At 43.9% G+C, this 20,747-nt stretch overlaps 1 protein-coding gene across 7 annotated transcripts in view; it reads left to right on the forward strand.

The window, feature by feature from the left end:
* The window catches only part of arhgap12b (Rho GTPase activating protein 12b), a 93,051-nt gene that overhangs the window by 56,082 nt on the left and 16,222 nt on the right, over window positions 1-20,747 (forward strand). For 6 of the 7 annotated variants that reach the window (XM_039790616.1, XM_039790617.1, XM_039790618.1 and 3 more), the window contains 4 exons: window positions 11,064-11,336; window positions 16,963-17,103; window positions 17,317-17,397; window positions 18,668-18,790. In XM_039790616.1, the coding sequence (XP_039646550.1) occupies window positions 11,064-11,336; window positions 16,963-17,103; window positions 17,317-17,397; window positions 18,668-18,790 (618 nt within the window). The remainder of the gene's footprint in view (window positions 1-11,063; window positions 11,337-16,962; window positions 17,104-17,316; window positions 17,398-18,667; window positions 18,791-20,747) is intronic. The other variant, XM_039790619.1, reaches the window with a different exon arrangement.

Below are 20,747 nucleotides of genomic sequence, written 5' to 3' on the forward strand. Positions count from 1 at the left end.
TTCAAGTCTAAATTGATTCTAGTACAAAAAAGTTAAATTCTCATGTGCAATTTATATTATTAAAAGATCGATACTTCATCAATACGTCATCAATACGGTATTGCCGCAAAAAATATCGCGATACTATGCTGTATCAATGTTTTTCTCCCCACCCCTAACAGACAATGCTATGAACCTGGATGGAGAGGCACTGGAAGAGGTGGACATACTTACATACCTGGGAAGGACGCAGGCTGTCGCTAGCAATAATGACGATTCTCTCTGACCAGTGTAGTCTGCAGGTTTTTCACCTCACCTTTTGGTATTGCTCGCTTGGAACCTCGACGGAGGCGAAATAAAATAAAAGTACCTGTTAGCTAGTACCAGGTACTGGAAAACCAAAAAAGGTGAGGTGAGTCGAGCACGTACCATGTAATGGAAAAATGCCAAATTCTGAGTTCAAAACACATCTCCACAAAAAAATCAAATCTGCATCTTCAACTCAAATGTTAAATCATTTTTATTTCACGGGGAAGAAACATGGAGAACCACAAAAGCAACAGGCAATAACCTCTAGACATCCGAAAACAGATGCTTACGAAACATCCTGGGAATCTACTGGCCAAACACAAGAACTAATGAAGAGTTCTGGAAAATCACTAAACAAGAACCAATCGAAACACAACTCAAATGCAGGAAGTGGGGCTGGATAGGGCATACCCTGAGGAAACCGCCATTGAGCACAACCAGACAGGCCTTAACCTGGAACCCACAAGGGGGGAAAAAAAGATCTGTGGAGGCAGAACTCAAAGAAACAACATCATCCTGGAAGGAAGCAGAGAAGACCGATCAACCACCTGGAGAAAGTTGATGAATGACCTATGCATCCCAAAGAGCAAAATAGGTTGAAGAGAGACTCACGAAGAATCTGCTTTCTGCCAGATATTGCGGTTACGATTTGATTTGCGATTATTATTTTATTAAAGTTTAGCTAAAGTGGGGCGACCTCTAGCTCACCCAGTAGCATGCGCTCCATGTAGGCGGAGTCCTTTGCAGCAGCCCTGGTTTGAGTCCGACCTGCAGACCTTTGCTGCGTGTCATCCCCATCTCTCTCCCACCTTTCCTGTCTATCTACTGGAAAACCATACTGAGTTGTAGGGGTAAAAAAAAAAAAAAAAAGTGTGTATCGTGATTATTTTTTTGACAATTATTTTCCCTAGAATCGATATTTTTAGTGCCCGAGCGCCGACTACGGCAGTGGCCCTATTGAAACTGAAGGAATTATTAATGTATTTATTTTTTAATGATTGACCAAAATATTTTCTGTTTATACGGTACTGCTGACGGTACTTCATCATATCTGTTTCCAGCAAAACAGACCGAAAGCAGAATATCCATGTTCTGTTCTTCTTTACAAATGGAACAAATGTCAGACTGACTGACTGACATGTGATGTGTATTCTTCTTTGAAAACAATTAGTTTAAAAAAAAAAAAACTAGTGCAGAGCCCGTTGAAAATGTGCTTGGAACGGACCGATTGCTTGGCCTTTGGTATTGCTGCTTGTAGAATTCTTCAAAACCAAATTGTACCCCAAAATTACTTAAAGAAGGACCCCAAACCACTTCATATGCAACTCCACTGTATAGGCTGCTATATTGACTTACAGTGTAGGCTACGTCTACATCAGAGGAAGACATTGTACTACTGCATTTACCTGACAGAACGGGGCAGATTCAGAATGTAATCACAAAATATCACAATGACAATGTGGAGTAATCAGACATTAGCGTCCTGGACTCATGGCAGTGTGCTACCCACCTGTCCCGCAGAGGTACTCATTTCCATACCGGTTTAGTGGCTTGACCGTTAACGGTGAAGTATGGATTTGATTCACGGGGGTAGTTAGCAGTAGACTTAATTAACCCGACCCAGGGTGAGTCTGATGGAAACTGATGTGTCTGCCCGGTTCAGCTCTGAGATAGTCTCGCATTGCACAGCGCTGTGGAGGAATAATCTCCGAGATTACATTGTGTTCTGCCAGCTCACAGCAACTTAATACGATGGCAGGAAAAGAGTCCCCCCTGTTGTAAAGCGTTCTGCTTGTGGCGTCTGCGTGTGATGTGCAGGTTACCTTCCCCCCCAAACACGGACACGCATATACAGATACGTCCCGCTGCCACTTGTTGTCTGTAGCTGGTTGTGCTTTGCGTGTGTGGGATTCTGAAACGTCCTTAAATTCGGGACAGTCCAAAGTAGTACTACTTTGGACATTTTTGTGGGTCTGAGGTGTATGTCACATTTTAGCTGCCAAAGCTCTGCTGCTCTCTCTGGTCCTCAGGGTGAGAGGGGGAGTGGCCAGCGGCTAGAGCGGCAAAAGCCAATGTGTGCTTCTTTTACTGATATATATTTAACGATATCTTTTGCATTTCTAATCCAAACAACGTCAAACTTGGCACTGCACTTACTCGTGCCCGTAGCAAGACACCTGTCAAGTTTGAAATCCATCGGACTAATGGTTCGAGAGATATGTGCATAACACACAGACAGACAGACATTCCTGCAATTTATAGATGGATGTCTAATGATCCGGGAACCATCACCTTATCGTGGTGGAGAGGTTTGTGTGTCTCTATGACCCTGAGGGCTGTGTTGTCTGGAGCTTTGTGCTCCTGGTAGGGTCTCCCAAGGCAAAGTGGTCTCAGATGAGGGGCCAGACAAAGACTGGTTCAAAAACCCTATGACACAACGAGGTAGCGATGGAGCGACCCTGCCCGGAGGAAGCCCGGGGCCCCCGTCTGGAGCCAGGCCCAGACGGAGGGCTCGTCAGCGAGCGTCTGGTGGCCGGATTTGCCACGGAGCCCGGTCGGGCACAGCCCGAAAAAGCTACGTGGCTCCCATCTCTCCAGCCCATGGGCCCACCACCTGTGGGAGGAACCGCTGGGTTCGGGTGCGCTGCCAAATGGGTGGCAGTGAAGGTCAGGGGCCTCGACGGACCAGACCCGGGCGGCAGACGCTGGCTCTGAGGACGTGGAACGTCACCTCTCTGTGGGGGAAGGAGCCGGAACTGGTGCGGGAGGTGGAGCGCTACCGGTTAGATCTGGTGGCGCTTACCTCTACGCACAGTCTCGGTTCTGGAACCATACTCCTGGATAGGGGTTGGACTCTTTTCTTCTCCGGAGTTGCCCAGGGTGTGAGGCGCCGGGCGGGTGTGGGGATACTCACAAGCCCCCGGCTGGGCGCCGCTATGTTGGAGTTTACCCCGGTGGACGAGAGGGTCGCCTCCCTACGCCTGCAGGTTGTGGGGGGGAAAACTCTGACTGTTGTTTGTGCATATGCACCAAACAAGAGTTCGGAGTATTCGGCCTTCTTGGAGACCTTGACTGGAGTCCTGCATGGGGCTCCAGTGGGGGACTCCATTGTTCTGCTGGGGGACTTCAACGCGCACGTGGGCAATGATGGAGACACATGGAGAGGCGTGATTGGGAGGAACGGCCTCCCTGATCTAAACCAGAGTGGTTGTTTGTTGTTGGACTTCTGTGCTAGTCATGGATTGTCTATAACAAACACCATGTTCGAACATAGGGATGCTCATAAGTGTACTTGGTACCAGAGCACCCTAGGCCAAAGGTCAATGATCGATTTTATAATTGTTTCATCTGATCTGAGGCCATATGTTTTGGACACTCGGGTGAAGAGAGGGGCGGAGCTGTCAACTGATCACCATCTGGTGGTGATTTGGGTCAGGGGGTGGGGGAAGACTCTGGACAGACCTGGTAAGCCCAAACGGGTAGTGCAGGTAAATTGGGAACGTCTGGAGGAGGCCCCTGTCCGACAGACTTTCAACTCACACCTCCGGCGGAGCTTTTCGTGCATCCCTGTGGAGGCTGGGGGCATTGAACCCGAGTGGACAATGTTCAAAGTTTCCATTGCTGAAGCTGCGGCGAGGAGCTGTGGTCTTAGGGTCTTAGGTGCCTCAAGGGGCGGTAACCCACGAACACCGTGGTGGACACCGGTGGTCAGGGAAGCCGTCCGACTGAAGGAGGAGTCTTTCCGGGATATGTTATCCCAGAGGACTCCGGAGGCAGTTGCAGGGTACCGAAGGGCTGCAGCCTCTGCCGTGAAAGAGGCAAAGCAGTGGGTGTGGGAGAAGTTTGGAGAAGACATGGAGAAGGACTTTCGGTCGGCACCAAAGTGCTTCTGGAAAACTGTTCGCCACCTCAGGAGGGGGAAGCGGGGAACCATCCAAGCTGTGTACAGTAAGGATGGGACACTGTTGACCTCAACTGAGGAGGTAATAGGGTGGTGGAAGGAGCACTTTGAGGAACTCCTGAATCCGACTAATACGCCCTCTATGTTAGAGGCAGAGCTGGAGGATGATGGGGGATCATTGTCAATTTCCCAGGCGGAAGTCACTGATGTAGTCAAACAACTCCACAGTGGCAAAGCCCCTGGGATTGATGAGATCCATCCAGAAATGCTCAAGGCTCTGGGTGTGGAGGGGCTGTCCTGGTTGACACGCCTCTTCAACATTGCGTGGAAGTCTGGGACAGTGCCAAAGGAGTGGCAGACCGGGGTGGTGGTTCCCCTTTTAAAAGGGGACCAGAGGGGTGTGCCAATTACAGGGGTATCACACTTCTCAGCCTCCCTGGTAAAGTCTACTCCAAGGTGCTGGAAAGGAGGGTTCGGTCGATAGTCGAACCTCAGGTTGAAGAGGAACAATGCGGATTCCGTCCTGGTCGTGGAACAACGGACCAGCTCTTCACTCTCGCAAGGATCCTGGAGGGAGCCTGGGAGTATGCCCAACCGGTCTACATGTGTTTTGTAGATCTGGAAAAGGCTTATGACCGGGTCCCCCGGGAGATACTGTGGGAGGTGCTGCGGGAATATGGGGTGAGGGGGTCTCTTCTTAGGGACATCCAATCTCTGTACGACCAAAGTGAGAGCAAGTACCTTGGGGTTTTGTTCGCGAGTGAGGGGACAATGGAGCGGGAGATTGGTCGGAGAATCGGCGCAGCGGGTGCGGTATTACATTCAATTTATCGCACCGTTGTGACGAAAAGAGAGCTGAGCCAGAAGGCAAAGCTCTCGATCTACCGGTCAGTTTTCGTTCCTACCCTCACCTATGTTCATGAAGGCTGGATCATGACCGAAAGAACGAGATCCAGGGTACAAGCGGCCGAAATGGGTTTCCTCAGGAGGGTGGCTGGCGTCTCCCTTAGAGATAGGGTGAGAAGCTCAGTCATCCGTGAGGAGCTCGGAGTAGAGCCGCTGCTCCTTTGCGTCGAAAGGAGCCAGTTGAGGTGATTCGGGCATCTGGTAAGGATGCCCCCTGGGCGCCTCCCTAGGGAGATGTTCCAGGCAGGTCCAGCTGGGAGGAGGCCTTGGGGAAGACCAAGGACTAGGTGGAGGGATTATATCTCCAACCTGGCCTGGGAACGCCTCGGGATCCCCCAGTCGGAGCTGGTTAATGTTGCTCGGGAAAGGGAAGTTTGGGGTCCCCTGCTGGAGCTGCTCCCCCCGCGACCCGACACCGGATAAGCGGACGAAGATGGATGGATGTCTAATGATATGTCTCTAGAAGTGTATTATTCCACCTTTTTGTTTTTGTTAAAGAAGGAAAGGAAAATTGTAATACTCAACACTATCGAATCGTGATACAAATCCAATCAGCACCCATGTATTGTGAAAGAATCGAATGGGGACAAAAGCATATCGTCCCAGTCCTACCGAGTTGAATTATGAGAAGTGTTTGCTCAAGGGTTTTTGGATTTGATCCGTAAAATTCAACATAACTCGGCGTCTGCTGTTTCGCTTTTGACCATTCTTCTATACATCTGTCTCATGCCATCTTCTAATTTTCTGTGGGTGCGATACCAAATCGACCTCTTTAAGTACAGTTCTAGGCCTACTCCCTGTAAAGGCACCATGAATAATATGAGGTTAAATGTTTGGGACATGTGCAGTATGCATGTCAACAGTGGGCCTCTGCTCCTCTGCACAGTAACCGGCTGTGTGCACACTCTGCACTGTCAAAAATGATTGTTAAATTACTGTGTGAATGAAAGTGGAGACCTCAGGAAAGGGTTTTGGTTTAACTTCTGTCAAAGTGGACGTTAAAGCTTGTTAATTACTTCTCCACTGGATGCAGTTTGGTTAGTCTGGCCCGAGTGAATCTAAATGGATTTGGCCCCAGCCTCACACTCAGGCCACACTCAATCATCTGCATTTAGACTTGATCTTTACCGCATTATTCCCTAATAAAAAAACAAAACAATTAAAGCCGCAGCACACTGGCTCCATTCTAGTTGGAACTGATGAGTCTGAACCCGAGTTCAGCCAAACCGTCATCTCTCAGCAGTTTGCCGCCGTGCTCAAGCACTTGCTGTGTGTTGGACTGAAACCGAGAAACAGCGGGTACATCTAACTGAAAACAGCAGGACACCGCTGAATCCTTTTTTTCTGCTCCCGCATGTGTGCAGGAAATTAAATAATCATTTCTCTGAAAAATATTCCTGTTATTCCAACACCGGCAGGAAGTCCCATCTGTGTCCTGAGAACAGTTCAAACCCTCTGACTGAAGTGTATCCCCCCCACACATTCCTCACCTGTAACAAACCGAGGGGAGAGGTGGGGTGCTGGCACAGCCTCTGAAATCGGAGTTCTTTTTCTGGTTGGCCATTTATTTGTCTTCTACAGAATGTTTGGGTGCTGGATCTCCTCCAGAGAGACACAAAGCTGGCATCAGTCTCAGAGACTCAGCTCTGCTCCAAAATATTTTTCTGAAGCACTCAGAACAACGTCAAATGCTCTGAGCTGTAGCCATGGTAACCTAGCTTTCTGGCTTCTGTGGATTGACATTTCGGATGCTGCCAAGTTTTCAAAGACCACTTTTGAAATTGTCTTTGTGTGTCTGCACTGACACTGCGGGGCCACATTTGTGATTAAGTTTATGGCGTTGCCTGTTGTCACTTAGAAAGAAAACCGCAGCAAGTCTAGTAGGGATGGGCGAAAATCGAATGTGTTGTATTGTTTTTGTGAAACATTTTTTAAAGGTCCCATGACATGCTGCTCTTTGGATGCTTTTATATAGACCTTAGTGGTCCTTGACCAACTGCCACTTTGCTTGTTTTCAAGCCATGGTGTCTCTCTCTCATGATCCAGATCGACCCATCTGAGCTTTCATTTTCTCAAAGGCAGAGCAGGATACCCAGGGCTCGGTTTACACCTATCACCATTTCAAGCCACTGGGGGACCATAGGCAGGCTGGGGGAACGCATATTAATGTTAAAAATCCTCATAAAGTGACATTTTCATGCCATGGGACCTTTTTAAATAGATTTTTTTCCCTAGAATCTTTATTTTTTATTTATTTGTTTAGCAATGATTCACCTAAATATTTTCTCTTTATATGGTAGCGCTGACAGCGACTACGTCAAAAATGTAAATTCTTTACAAATGAAATAAATGTCAGACTGACTGACGTGATGTGCATTCTTCTTAGAAAACTATTAGTTTTTAGAAATGTCTCATGTAGGGGTGGTACGGTTCACAAAACCCACGGTTCAGTTTGTATCACGGTTTTAGGGTCACGGTTTTCGGTTCTGTACGGTTCTTGTTATTTTTTCTTTTAATCTTTAACACTCCAGAATATACTTCAGCATATGATATATAGCTAAAATTAGCATATTGAATGCATGTTGCACAAAACATGCACACAGTGGCAGTTCTATGTATTGTTTTATTTCATCATAGGTACCATGAAATCCAAAATGTTCCCACACACCAGACTATAAACGATGCTGGCGCATCCTCCAGCTCTGGGCAGCCTCTCTCCCACTGGACATTTCTGCAGGTGACGTGACCTGCAGCGGCACCCCACTCCACTTGAGGAGCGGTCGGCTCGGTGTCTCTCAAAATCTGATGAAAATCTTTTAAACTGACCTTTGTCGATCTGAAATGAAGACAGATTCAGCAACTGCACGGCCTATTTCTCGCTTAAAATGTTTTCAGAAACACGTTTCGGTGAACTATTTTAGTACAATATCAGATCGTATTCTGAACGAGCCGCCATGACAGTCTATTTTGAAATTTGGGACCAGCCAGACCCATGTGACGCGATCGTCCAATCAGCTGCCATGGGTTGCGTTTGTCACGCCCATCCCGCTCATCATTTCCAGTAACTGTTTTAACATAGGTGTATAAAGTGGACACTACGGCAGTAAGAGGTTAGTGACCATTAACAGTGTACTGACGAACCGTGCGGTACACACATGCTCCGAACCGAGACTAGCGAACTGAGCGGTTCGGGTGTTTTTTCATGAACCGTACCATCCCTAGTCTCATGATATATTGTCTCTTGAAGGGTATTATTTAACTTGTGTTTTTACGTTAAAGAAGGAAAAAGAAATTGCAATACTATCATATACTTTATAATACTATCAAATCGTGATACTTTTAGAATCGCAATACAATTTGAATCGGCACCCATGTATCATGAAAGAATCGAATTGGGACAAAAGCACATCATCCCAGCTCTAGATTCCAGTCAAGTATATTCAGAAATTGCCACCATGCAGTTATAATGTGGACTTACATTTTGATCCATGTCACAAAGCGTGCTGTTCATAATTAGTAACCCCCCCCCCCCCTTTTTTTTTTTAAGCAGTCTAATGCAACTCATTTAGTTTTCCTTAAACACCTCATCAACACTTGACACCAGCCCTTTACTCAAAAGGTAGGCTATCTCCCTTTCCACTTCTTAGCTTGTCTTTGCTGTGCATTATGCATATTTTCTGTTTCCCCACTCTTATCTTCTTTATTTTCACTAGTCTCGCTTTGCCAGACCTTCCTCCACTGTGCAAGGAAGAGAAGGGTCTGGCTAGTCCACACGGCATTACGGGATGGGAAAAAAAACTTGGTTTATTGGCATTTCTTTAAACCAATGACAATCTTCATGCGCGAGAAAACTCAGATTGGACAGATAGTCTAGCTAGCTGTCTGGATTTACCCTGCAGAGATCTTTTTTCATTTATTTATTTGATTGGGACAGAGCATTTTAATGAACAAACATGGAATACATGCATGTAAACATGCCGGATTGTAGCCAAGGGCTAATTTCTATCCGTAGTCCCAGTCTGAGGAGCAGTTAACCATAGTCCTCAGAAATCTACCAGAGTTTAAAATTGCAACACAAAAGAAAGCGTAAGGAAACAGAAATCGTCGAAAAGACATGTCTGCCGGAATTTCCTGCGGCACCGGAGCAATCCCAGAAGTGTCAAGGATATGGGCTAATTTTAACTAAGCTTTTTATGCAATTGTAAGCATTATTTATGGTGGCATGGTTTCTAAGATGGCTTGTTCTGTCACAGGAAAGTGTCAGGTTCAATCCCTGCAACATGTGTCCTGTCAGAATATCGAATCTACGATCTGCTCACTGGTAGCAGGTCTTTGTCAGGGAGATGGACACATTCCTTATCTTTTAGTTTAGAAAGGATTAAAGACACAGTGCAACGTCAGCCTACAAGGCCAGTCAAATACATGCGAGCACACATTTCTGGTAGATTACCATGTTCACCTTGTGGTCGTCGTAACAAAAGGTAAATCATTGCCACAGTGATGACTTGAGTTGTAAAATCCTGTCTGAGTATTATAAATTGTTGTTTAGTGTTTGGGCGTCGATAAGATTTTACACATTATCTGTTACTCTGACTTCCTGCATCGTATTAAATTTTTTCACTGCTCAACGCAGCCCTCTGACATTTTTATAGAATCAACAACTTATCAATTAATTGAGAGAACTTCTCGCCAGATTAATCGACAATGAAAATAATCATTAGTTGCAGCCCTAATGCTAATACCAGTAGCCCGTTATGTTCATTGTGTTTCTCTCTGGTCTCCAAGTAGACCGATACATGATTATGTAACTGTGCTGAATCCATCCGTTTAGCGGACCTGATTAGAATCGGAACGGTATGGTTTTAAAGTATCTGCGAGCCACATGTGGCATGTGATTTGATTAGCAGCTGCATCCTGCCGTGCAGCCTGTCAGAGGGATCCCTAACTCACTGCCTCACCTTCATGCTCTTAGAAAGAGAAGTTGGCTTTATGTACAGCAGGGCTGTTGTTTTACAGCTACAAGTGCATGGTTGTGATTTTTAACTGCAACAAACAGCACAGCTTGTTGCATTCAACAGTCCAGTCCAGTCCAGGATGTGAGAGCTGTTGGTCTCTGTGCTGGACAGGACCAACATTACAGATAGTTAGATCTCAGCAGGCTCTGGAGTCATTTCAGGGCTTCTTCTGCTTATGGAATTCCTGGAATATCATTGCCTGTTGAGAGGAAAATCAGGACACTCGTAAAGTCTCTAGCTGTGTTGGAAACCGTTCCCTGTCACGGAAACTGTGCACTATATAGTGTGTTCGCTATTTTGTAGTGTAGTGTTTGAACTCTCTGAGGTTAATTTCATTCACTATATAGTCCACTATAAAATACCCACAATGCACAGTGTACATGCAATGTACCCTACTACTAGTCCTGTATACCACATTGCAAAGCGGTCGTGTTCTCCTGGAGGATTATTAATAAGGGAAAAACTTCCACTAATAAGGGAAAAACTTCCACTAATTAACCCTGACAAGGCACACCTGTGAAGGTAAAACCATTTCAGGTGACTACCTCATGAAGCTCATTGAGAGAACACCAAGGGTTTGTCAAAACCCTTGAGTTTTCAAAAAAAGCAAAGGGTGGCTACTTTGAGGAATCTAAAATATAAGACATGTTTTCAGTTATTTCACACTTTTTTGTTAAGTACATAATTCCATATCTGTTCATTCATAGTTTTGATGCCTTCAGTGAAAATCTACAATGTAAATAGTCATGAAAATAAAGAAACCCATTGAATGAGAAGGTGTGTCTAAACTTTTGGCCTGTACTGTACATCTATTACATACACACACAAACCTAAAGGTTGGGAAAATCCCAAAAAAGCATAATAAGGGCTTTTAAAATAAAATCCTGAAGAGTTGAAGAGTGTAGAATTGTTAATGGTCTGACCTCCTCTTCTTCTCTCCTTTCCTCCACCAGACAACATCACCTACAGGTCCGGGCCGGTCCGACTCGCCGGTCTACACCAACCTGCAGGAGTTGAAGATCTCTCAGTCCAGCTTGCCGCCCGTCCCCTCCAGCTCCCCTCTCCACATCTTGGGCGACTGGGAGACCCACAAAGACCTGAGCGGCAGGCATTTCTACTACAACCGCGCCAGCGGAGAGCGCACCTGGAAGCCCCCGCGCACCAGGGACGCCAGCGGCAGCACCAGCAGTATCCGAGGAGACAGCCAGGGCACAGCGGAGAGTGAGGTGAGGGATGCTTAAACCAGCTCACGCCATTTCTTTATCTTGCATGGTATATAAATCGTAAAAAAGTCTTAAGTTAAATTGTGAGACTGTGTGACTTCTGTTTAAAGGGAACCTATTATGTTTTTCTGTATTTTCTGTCATATCTATAATGTTACAATGTCAGATTTTCATGTTAAACGTGGCCAGAGCTTCAAATAGTGAGGTAGAGAAATCCCCATGAGCAAAAGATTTCCCAATGTTCTGAACGCTCCGCCTTCAATAGTTTTTTCCTACGGGTTTCTATGATTTTAGGCTGCTGCTGTATTTACATTGAACTACCTACATGCTAAGTCAGGGAAAGCTGTAATCTTGGCTGCCATTGTTAATTTCTCCCAATTTCTGGTCACATTACTGCTAAAACATATCCAGTAGGGCTAAACGATTTGGGGGGAAAATCTAATTGTGGTTTTTCTGCCAGATATTGTGATTCCGATTCGATTTGTGATTTTTTTTTTTTTTTTCTTTCTTCTTAAAAGTTTAGCTAAAGTTCAATGTTCACTGTGTAACAGATAAAACATGTCATGGAGCATTATAACATACCATCAAGACTGCTCTATATTCTAATACAAGGATGAAAACATAGATATGAATTGCCAGCAATAACTGTTTTTCTTTTAATAAGCATGGAACATTGAACAGTCAACACAGAACATTTATCACAAAAGCTAAAGTTATAATAATAAAAAAACAATTCCAATGAAAAAAATATCAGTTCTTTCTGTAAACTGAAATTTCTCATCTGCCTCATAAATTATGATAATTTGATAATCGCGGTTTTTACGATTAGCTAATCGCATTCTTTCAAATCTCAATTTTGATTTGAAAACGATTAATCGTTCAGCTTTTGATGCTAAAAAGTGAAGCTTCATTCCATTACAATCTAATACTAACTACAAGTGGCTGCATGCTAACTCCAGGGAAACTTGTAATCATTGCTGCTAACGTTGTTTAAATGTATCTCCAATTTCGGGTCACATTACTGCTGGAACACGTCCGGTTGTGTAGTATTTGTTTTAGAAGACTTTATTTGTGATTTTTCACGGGAAAAATGTCCAAAAGTTGGACAGCAGCAGAGATTCCAGAGACACGCTGGCCAATCAGAGCAGACTGGGCTTTTTCGGTAAAGAGACGGGCGCTCCTACAGAGCGTCTCAGAATGAGGGTGAATACAGGTGCAGCAGCCATGGGTAGTATGAGAAAAATTTAGTGCTTTTTTGAATATTAAATCATGTAAAATCAGAATCACGTAGAATCACAAAATACAAGTATGAATCTGAAAAAAGTATATAATAGGTCTCCTTTAAAAGTTGTTGGGCAAAATTGGGCAGCATGAGCAAAGCATATGCAAAACTGCAACAAAATTCCTTCTTTTAGACCACGTGTCAAACTCAACCCCCGCCCTCGCAGGTTTTGATCCGGCCCGCATATCAATTTAGGTTCACAATAAACTTTGGCCCACCTAAAAAAAAAAAAAAAAGCCGGAAAACTGTTTTTCAAACTGCAACTACACAACACTTGGAGCAGACTTTGGTAGATTTGCCGACTTTCACACTCCCAGAACCAGAGAGTTTTCGTTTTCAAGCTGGGAAACCGGTTTGTGAGTCTGCTTTTAAAATGTAATTTCAGTTTTGCTTGATTTGCTAAACTCTAAGCTGGCTGAGGAACTTTTTTGCTGACTTTTTTAGGGCTTTATGTCGATCAAACTGCAAGTGAGAAAGCTATATGAGACATGGAATCATACAGTCAAAGATACAGTATTTGACTTTTTCAGAAATGAAAGCATGATGTGATTCTCATTTTCCAGTGTGGCCCTACATGACGTTGAGTTTGACACCCCTGCTTTAGACCCACAGGAAACCCAACAGTAGGTGTGATTCAGGTATTTAATTAGTATGTGAGGGAAATTCTAAGCTGTGTCCCCAGTTGTGGAGGACATTAACAGTCTGTACATGGGCTCCCTGGCAGTCGGTCTTAAATCAACAGGCTGTGGTGAAGGTGTGGTGAACCTCAAAGGACTTTTTAAATGGAGCTGTGGTTACTGAAGGTAGAGAAACAAGAGTGCCTTTGATATGGGGAAGTCATGGTTTCCTGTCAGGTTGTAGTTTTCTGCCTAACTATCCAGCACTGCCCCCATGTGGAGGTTTGGTTTATTGCAGTATTTTGTTAAGGAGAGTAAGGTGGCTAATGGAATATCATTGCTGAATTGATTGAGTCAATCAACAGAAAAGGAATCAACATGCATTTTGAAATTTGATTAATTGTGCATGCTGGTTCCAGCCTCTCAAATATGAGTTTTCTATCATTTGTAAACTGATCAGTTATAAATTGTAATAATCATTTGTAGCTGTCCTTAATACTACAAATTCATCATTGTGTAAGCAACATTTGAATGCTGGAGCTGGTCGAGGTGGAACTATTTTTAAGGGAATAGTCTGTTTTGGGAAATACTCGTATTTGCTTTATTTGACGAGAATTATACCTCTTTCACACCAATGACCCGGGTCAGACCAGGGTTATCTGACTAGAGCTGGGCAATATATCGATGTTATATCGATATCGCGATATGAGACTAGATATCGTCTTAGATTTTGAATATCGTAATATGTCAAGTGGTGTCTTTTCCTGGTTTTAAAGGCTGCATTACAGTAAAGTGATGTCATTTTCTGAACTTACCAGACTGTTCTAGCTGTTCTATTATTTACCTTTACCCACTAAGTCATTAAGTCATTTCTGGATATTATTTATCAAAAATCTCATTGTGTAAATAACATTTTGTTAAAGTACCAATAGTCAACCATACAATATTGTCGCAATATTGACGTCTAGGTATTTGGTCAAGAATATCGTGATATTAGATTTTCTCTATATCGCCCAGCCCTATATCTGACCCATGTTCAACCCTTCTTTTGTCAGTTCAAACCAAGCCAGTCAACACAGGTCGGTCCCTGGTCATGCTTATCAATTACCTCACATGATGGAAATGGGCGGGGTTCACGCGTCATAATAGCCTCGTTGGAGATGAGCCAGGCCTGAGCAGAATCGACCACCGGCGATCGCCGCCCAAATTCATGCCGGTTAGATCTGTGTCCGACTTGATCCCGACTTGCTCTGATGTCATTCACACGTGGGCAACGCTAACCTCACGAGATCAAGGCGGCCGCAGGTTTGAGACGCAGGCAGCGCAGTTCTCAGCTGATCTAACAGCTGATTGGTTCAGAATCGACTAGTTTTTTTTTATATTTGTCTGATTTGAAGGTTTATTCTGTTACAGTTTTTTCCAACTGCTTACACACGTTTTCAAAACTACGTCTCCTTTTTTCAAAACTCTACACACAATTCCCAAAACTGCTCACACAAAATGCAAAATGCCTCACATCTCCTTCAAAATGAAACACTGCATTCAAAATGCCATAAACACATCTCAAAATGAAGCATTTGCATCAAATGGCAAACACTTTTTTCATAATAGTACATTTTTGGATATACCACGTACACACTGTTGTTCTAAATCTAAACCTCTTTTGTCTTTCATAGGCTTATATCTACATTTACAATGTTCTAGAGAGAAAGTAGTCTGCTGAAAGTGGTTGAAAAGTGCACTGTAAAAAACAATGTAATGTTACAATAAAACAGAAAATATGTATTGGGCAAAACATTACGTTTGTAAGAATAGCACAGTGTTGTATACAGTAGCATGAAATAAGAAAACAAAAGTATAAACATATGTAAACCAAAGGTATCATTTTTAGAATAAATAATGTGTGTGTGTGTGTGTGTGTGTGTGTGTGTGTGTGTGTGGGTGTGTGTGTGTGTGAGTGTGTTGTGTGTGTGTGTGTGGGGCGTGTGTGTGTGTGGGGGGACAGAATTGTATGCACTTTGTGCAAAACAAAGTCTGATTGATTTGTAATGCTGAAATAGTCATTAGATAGTTGCATGCAGTATGGACGCCACTGTAAAGCTACTCAGGATGGGCTTCTCCCCTGATCTCATCAGAGATGGCTCTCCTTCTTACTCTTCTTCCTCCTCCTCCTCCTCCTCCTCGTTGTTATCCCCTGTCTCTCTTCCTCCTCCCCTTGCTCTCTGTCTATTGTTGGCATCCATTGTTCCAAACAGGTAATCTGACCTTTGACCTCTGTATAGGCCTATACTAAAGCAGTGATTGGTTAGTGTTCAGTTTTGACATAATGTGTTTGCAAATGTGAGGAGTGTGTGTGTGCCCTGGTAAATAAGTGTAGCATTTTGATTGGTTGTGTTTAGAAATGGATAGCAAGTCACTTCTTGTTAGATTTTTGTGTCTTAGGTAGAGAATTGTAGGGGACACGGTGGTGCGGTGGTTAGCACTGTCGCCTCACAGCAAGAAGGTTGTGGGTTCGTACCCCGGTTGGCCCGGCCTTTCTGTGTGGAGTTTGCATGTTCTCCCCGTGTCTGTGTGGGTTCTCTCCGGGTACTCCGGCTTCCAAAGACATGCGGGCTAGGTTTATTGGTGTCCCTAAATTGTCCGCAGGTGTGCATGTGTGAGTGAGTGGTTGTTCGTCTATGTGTGGCCCTGCGATGGACTGGCGACCTGTCCAGGGTGTACCCCGCCTTTCGCCCGACGTATGCTGGGATTGGCTCCAGCCCCCCCACGACCCTGTGCGCGGGATAAGTGGTTGACGATGGATGAGGTAGAGAATTGTGTTTAAAGTTTTGAAAAAAGTGTTTTATGCGATTGAAAGCTGAGTGAAAGGCTGAGAAATAGTTTATGGTTTTGGAGATTTGCTGTGTAGTTTTGCACTTTGAGTGAGAGGTTTCAAAAATCGTGTGACATGAAAAGATTTTGTGTGTAAGCAGTTGGAAAAAACTGTAACAGAACACATGTAGTGTGGCTGATGGTGACGTTCAGAAGTCAGAGAGACTAAATCTGTTCAGATTACAGATCATCTACAGTCTGTTTTTGATTAACATCAGCAACAGATCTCATGTAAAGCATTTTAACAGCTACTCTGTAATAATAAAAACAACTGGAGACTGTGTACGAGCTGATATATGGGTCTGATAACATTTTATTAAATCGGAATTGGACTTGGACTTGGACTTCCTGTTCAGCCTGAAGGCTGCTGGAGCAGGCTGTCTTGACCGCGGGTTTACACGTCATATTCAGTGCACAGCTAAGTTGTCACGTACTCCAGTCCAGCTGAGAGAGAGATACATTTTTATTTTCTGATCTTTTCACAGCGATTGCATTTTAAAGCACTTGTAATCCCTGCATTGCACTATTTTATGTCTTCTAACATTCTCGTTTATTTTTTTTACTTGTGATTTTCTACAAACGTAAGTGGCATTGTTGGAGGGAGCCTGACGCCCAATATTTTTATTTGCAATGACTGCTTCTGTAATTGTACATTTGACAATAAATAACATGAAACTTGAAACAGTGTTTGTAACATTCCTGCTAAGGTATTTGGCAAACCTGCTCCATAGCACTCAAGTAGAGTAGACTGGTTGTAATGTCTTCATGGGTAGATTTGTTGTGTCTGCTAATGAACCACCTTAAACCTGTATCAATAAGCCCTCCGCCTCTCTTTTTTTTTTTTTTTGGTCCTCCACAGCCGCTGTCCTCCGAGGAAAACTGTCCCAGCACCAACTCGAGTCAGTCTGACAGCCAGTACGGGTCCTCCCCGAGAGGCTGGTCTGAGGAGCTGGATGAACATGGACACACTCTCTACGTCTCGGAATACACACAGGAGAAGGTGCGCTCTATCGATTAACCAGCCAACTCCATCACAGTCGTCCAGGGGCGGGTCTTTGATACTCTAATTTCAACTTCTGCATGTTATGTTAAATTCATCCCTGCAAAAAAACGAAGAGACAGTTCATTGATCCCCCAAGGGGAATTTACGTTGTAACGCTGTGTTGTTAGTTTTCTCTTTTTTTTGGATCCTGACTAGTGTTTTTGTTCACAGTGGATAAAACATGTGGATGAACAAGGTCGGCCCTACTACTACAGCGCCGATGGATCCAGGTCAGAATGGGAACTGCCCAAGGTAAGATTATCCTATGAAGATATAAAGGGCTTTACATAAGTATAAACATACTAAAGAAATAACACCGAAAATTTGAGAGGTTTTAAAAAGAGAGAGAGAAAAATAAAAAGCATCAAAGTTTAGGAATGACCAAGACAAAACAGAACTCCGGCACTCGCCGTGCCCACATTAAATAAGAAGACTTATCTGTAAATTATCCTACAAGCATTAGCTGTCCATGTGCCTTGTCTTCTCTATCCATTATACTTCATTTAAAAGTATAATATGCAGTATTTTACTACAAAAGAAACAATGTATAGACCAGGGGTCGGAACCCTTTTTAATATGCAGTGCCATTTTAAAATGTTCTTTGTTCATCAGTGTGCCAGATCAGCATTAAGCCTGCCAACATCTCCCGAGCTCGCTCAGGCAGTGTTATTTTTTTTTTTAGGCAATGAGTACTAACCAATCAGAGGCAGAGTAGGGCGGCTCTTTGCAGCATTAGGATGGGGAGAAAGATAATCACACTACCATAAATAACAGGCTGTGCTCCTGCCAATGGCTGTTAAATAGTTCATTTGGCATGGGGATCGGAACATTTTCTAAAAATACTTTTGCACACCTTTTGCTAGCGTGCCATTGGTTGATCTACCAGGTGCCAATGTTGGCGTGGCCCTCAATCATCCCTTACGACCCACTAGCAAGCGTGTGGTGGTGTCTGTATCTGCAGGGGCTCTGCCCTCTGCCTGGATTTACTCTTCTTATATTTTGTGTGGGACGTCAGAAAAGAGCCTTTGGGCCCCAAGTGGGTGTGTCACCCCCAGCCAATAGCAGCACGCAGCAGGGTGTGCAGCCCAGTCTCATTCCCTGGTAGCGCCGCTTTGTCACGCCCCTCTGTGTTTACCCGACTGCCACAGACAGGATGAAGCTCTGCATTCACACATACTCCTGTTATTGTAAGGGGATAAGTGTCTGGCGAGCTCACACACGAGTTTGAGTTGTACTCCTGGTGACAGACTATTCCAGGCTCTTTACCTGCTAATCTGGAGAGCTGATCAGAATGTAGCAGTCCATTCTCACAGTGTGTGGACAGTAGTGCGGACATGGCTACATTCAGTGGAGCAGTGGATCGTTGAAGAAGATGCCTGGGCTGTAAGAGAAGTCCCTTTGTCCAATGGTGCTGTGGACGGTGAAAGGAGAGGTAGGGTAGGGGAGAGAGAAGATACTGCAGGGTGTGCTAGAAGAACTCTGTGGAGTTTAAACCTGTAGCTCTCATCTCTTGTCTCTGCAGTACAATATGTCCCCTCAGTCCGGCGAGGTTCCCAAAAGTCGCAGTCTGGAGAGGAAGCAGCAGGATCCCATCGTCCTCACCAAGTGGAGACACAGCACCTACGTCTTAGACCTCAACGACAAGGTAAGCCGACGAAGACGGCAGGATAGAAAAGGCGAGGACTAATGAGGTTACTCGGACTGTTGGGTCCGGTTGGTGTGGAAACGGGCACTGTTGTTGCTGCAGGTTTTCTGGCAGGCTTCCTGTCTGCTCTTTCCATTACCTGTCTTATTGGCAGTGATTGTAATCCCCGAGCACTAATGACCCTTTCAGCTTCAGTTTCAGAGAAACAGGCTTACGATGGATAAACCTGTCTCTCTAATTTTGGAACCTTGACAAAGTAAGAAAAACAGGTCTTACTTACATGTGTATTAAACAAACATGTTGTGAATGTTATCAGACAGTGAAACGCCACTTTAGGTTACTGTTTTGCATAAAACCCAGCTAGTTTCTGTACAGATTGAGGTTGCACAGAGCAAGGTAATTCTTTACAGCAGACATGATGTCTTAAAGGCATACTATGCAGTTTCCATTTTTGTCAAACAGCGACCCCTAGAGCCGCTGTGGAGTTACGCCAACGAGTGAAAGCCTGAGCGAGTGGGACTCTTGTCCGGTTCCTCATACGGCCAGTTTCTCATTTTCTTTTCCTTGACTCTTCCGGCCGCGCTTTCTTCGTTTTCCTCGTCAACTCTGCCGTGATTCACGTGAGATTTGGCGGGGCGCCACCTCTCAAAGTTGCGTTGCTGGTTTTGCCAGCAGCATTAAATCTAAGCATCTTATTTAGATTTGACTGTCTTTGTTTACCTGCACTGCTTGAGTCCACACAGTGATATATGTGTGTCTACCTATGCAGAGTGAGCCACTTTGATTGAATGCAGTTTGATTTTGGATACATGGAAACACTTTAGACGTTACCTAATGTTAAACAACATTGTGTTATCTTTGACGACCCTTAAACGCAGAGAAAACATGTCAACCGTGTGTTTAATGCTGTGCTCTGTTTTATTCATGCACAAATTATTATTATTAGAGATGCACCGATCAATCGGCCGGTGACTGGAACCCGACGATTTTTCAGCCGATCAGTCTCAGATATAGCCAATTCTGTGGCGGTCAGATTTCCACACATGCGCCACACGCGGGTTCACGTTGCGCTCACAGTGGCACAGACCGTAAACACACCATTGACTGACACACACACACACACACACACACACACACACACACACACACACACACACACACACACACACACACACACCCTTGTCAGACCCGCTTAGTGACTTTGTTTTTGAAAAGCAACTAGCGACAAATTTAGCCACTTATTCAGACCATTAGGGAAGAAGCAAGACATATATTCAAATATATTGTATAGTTATTAATTCCCATGGATGCTAGTAATCACATTGACCGTGTCTCTCCCTCTCCTCTTGCTCTGTGTGCAGGCAGGAGTGGGAGTTAATATAAAATAATACACACACATTTACGTTTTTGCAAATATACACTGATTCATAAATAGTTCTATATTATACATATAGGTATAGATAAATAAAATACATAGTTTTAGATAGATAATACATAGTTGACCCAATAATAGGTCTAAAAACACAGTAAAGGATCATATTTTCTTTTACATTCTCTTGTAATTTGTAAATGGCTCATTTGAGCATCTCTCTCTTTCTCTCTGGATCTTTGGATGTGGGTGTTGCTATAGCTTTTAAACATAATAATATAAGTTCTGTCCATTAATATGGAGCCCTTTTTATTTTAAGGTTTCTTTGAGGGAGAGAAGGTCCTGTAACCCTTTTTTTGAAAATGTAAAAGTTATTTAATAGTCAGTGTTTTCTTATGAACATACAATTAAAAGTTATAATAATGTTTGTGTGTGCTGCCAATTGTAGTTCTTAGAAAGAGCTCAGACCTTTAAACAATCAGGAATTAGAATTGACCAAGAAAATTACAATCGGTCATTTCTATGAATTTAGAAGGCATAATGTATTAATGTGTACCCAACAGATTATTTTATCATTTTTTATATAGT

This window comes from Perca fluviatilis, chromosome 22, assembly GCF_010015445.1.
Source record: "Perca fluviatilis chromosome 22, GENO_Pfluv_1.0, whole genome shotgun sequence".
In the NCBI taxonomy this organism is placed as follows: Eukaryota; Metazoa; Chordata; class Actinopteri; order Perciformes; family Percidae; genus Perca; species Perca fluviatilis.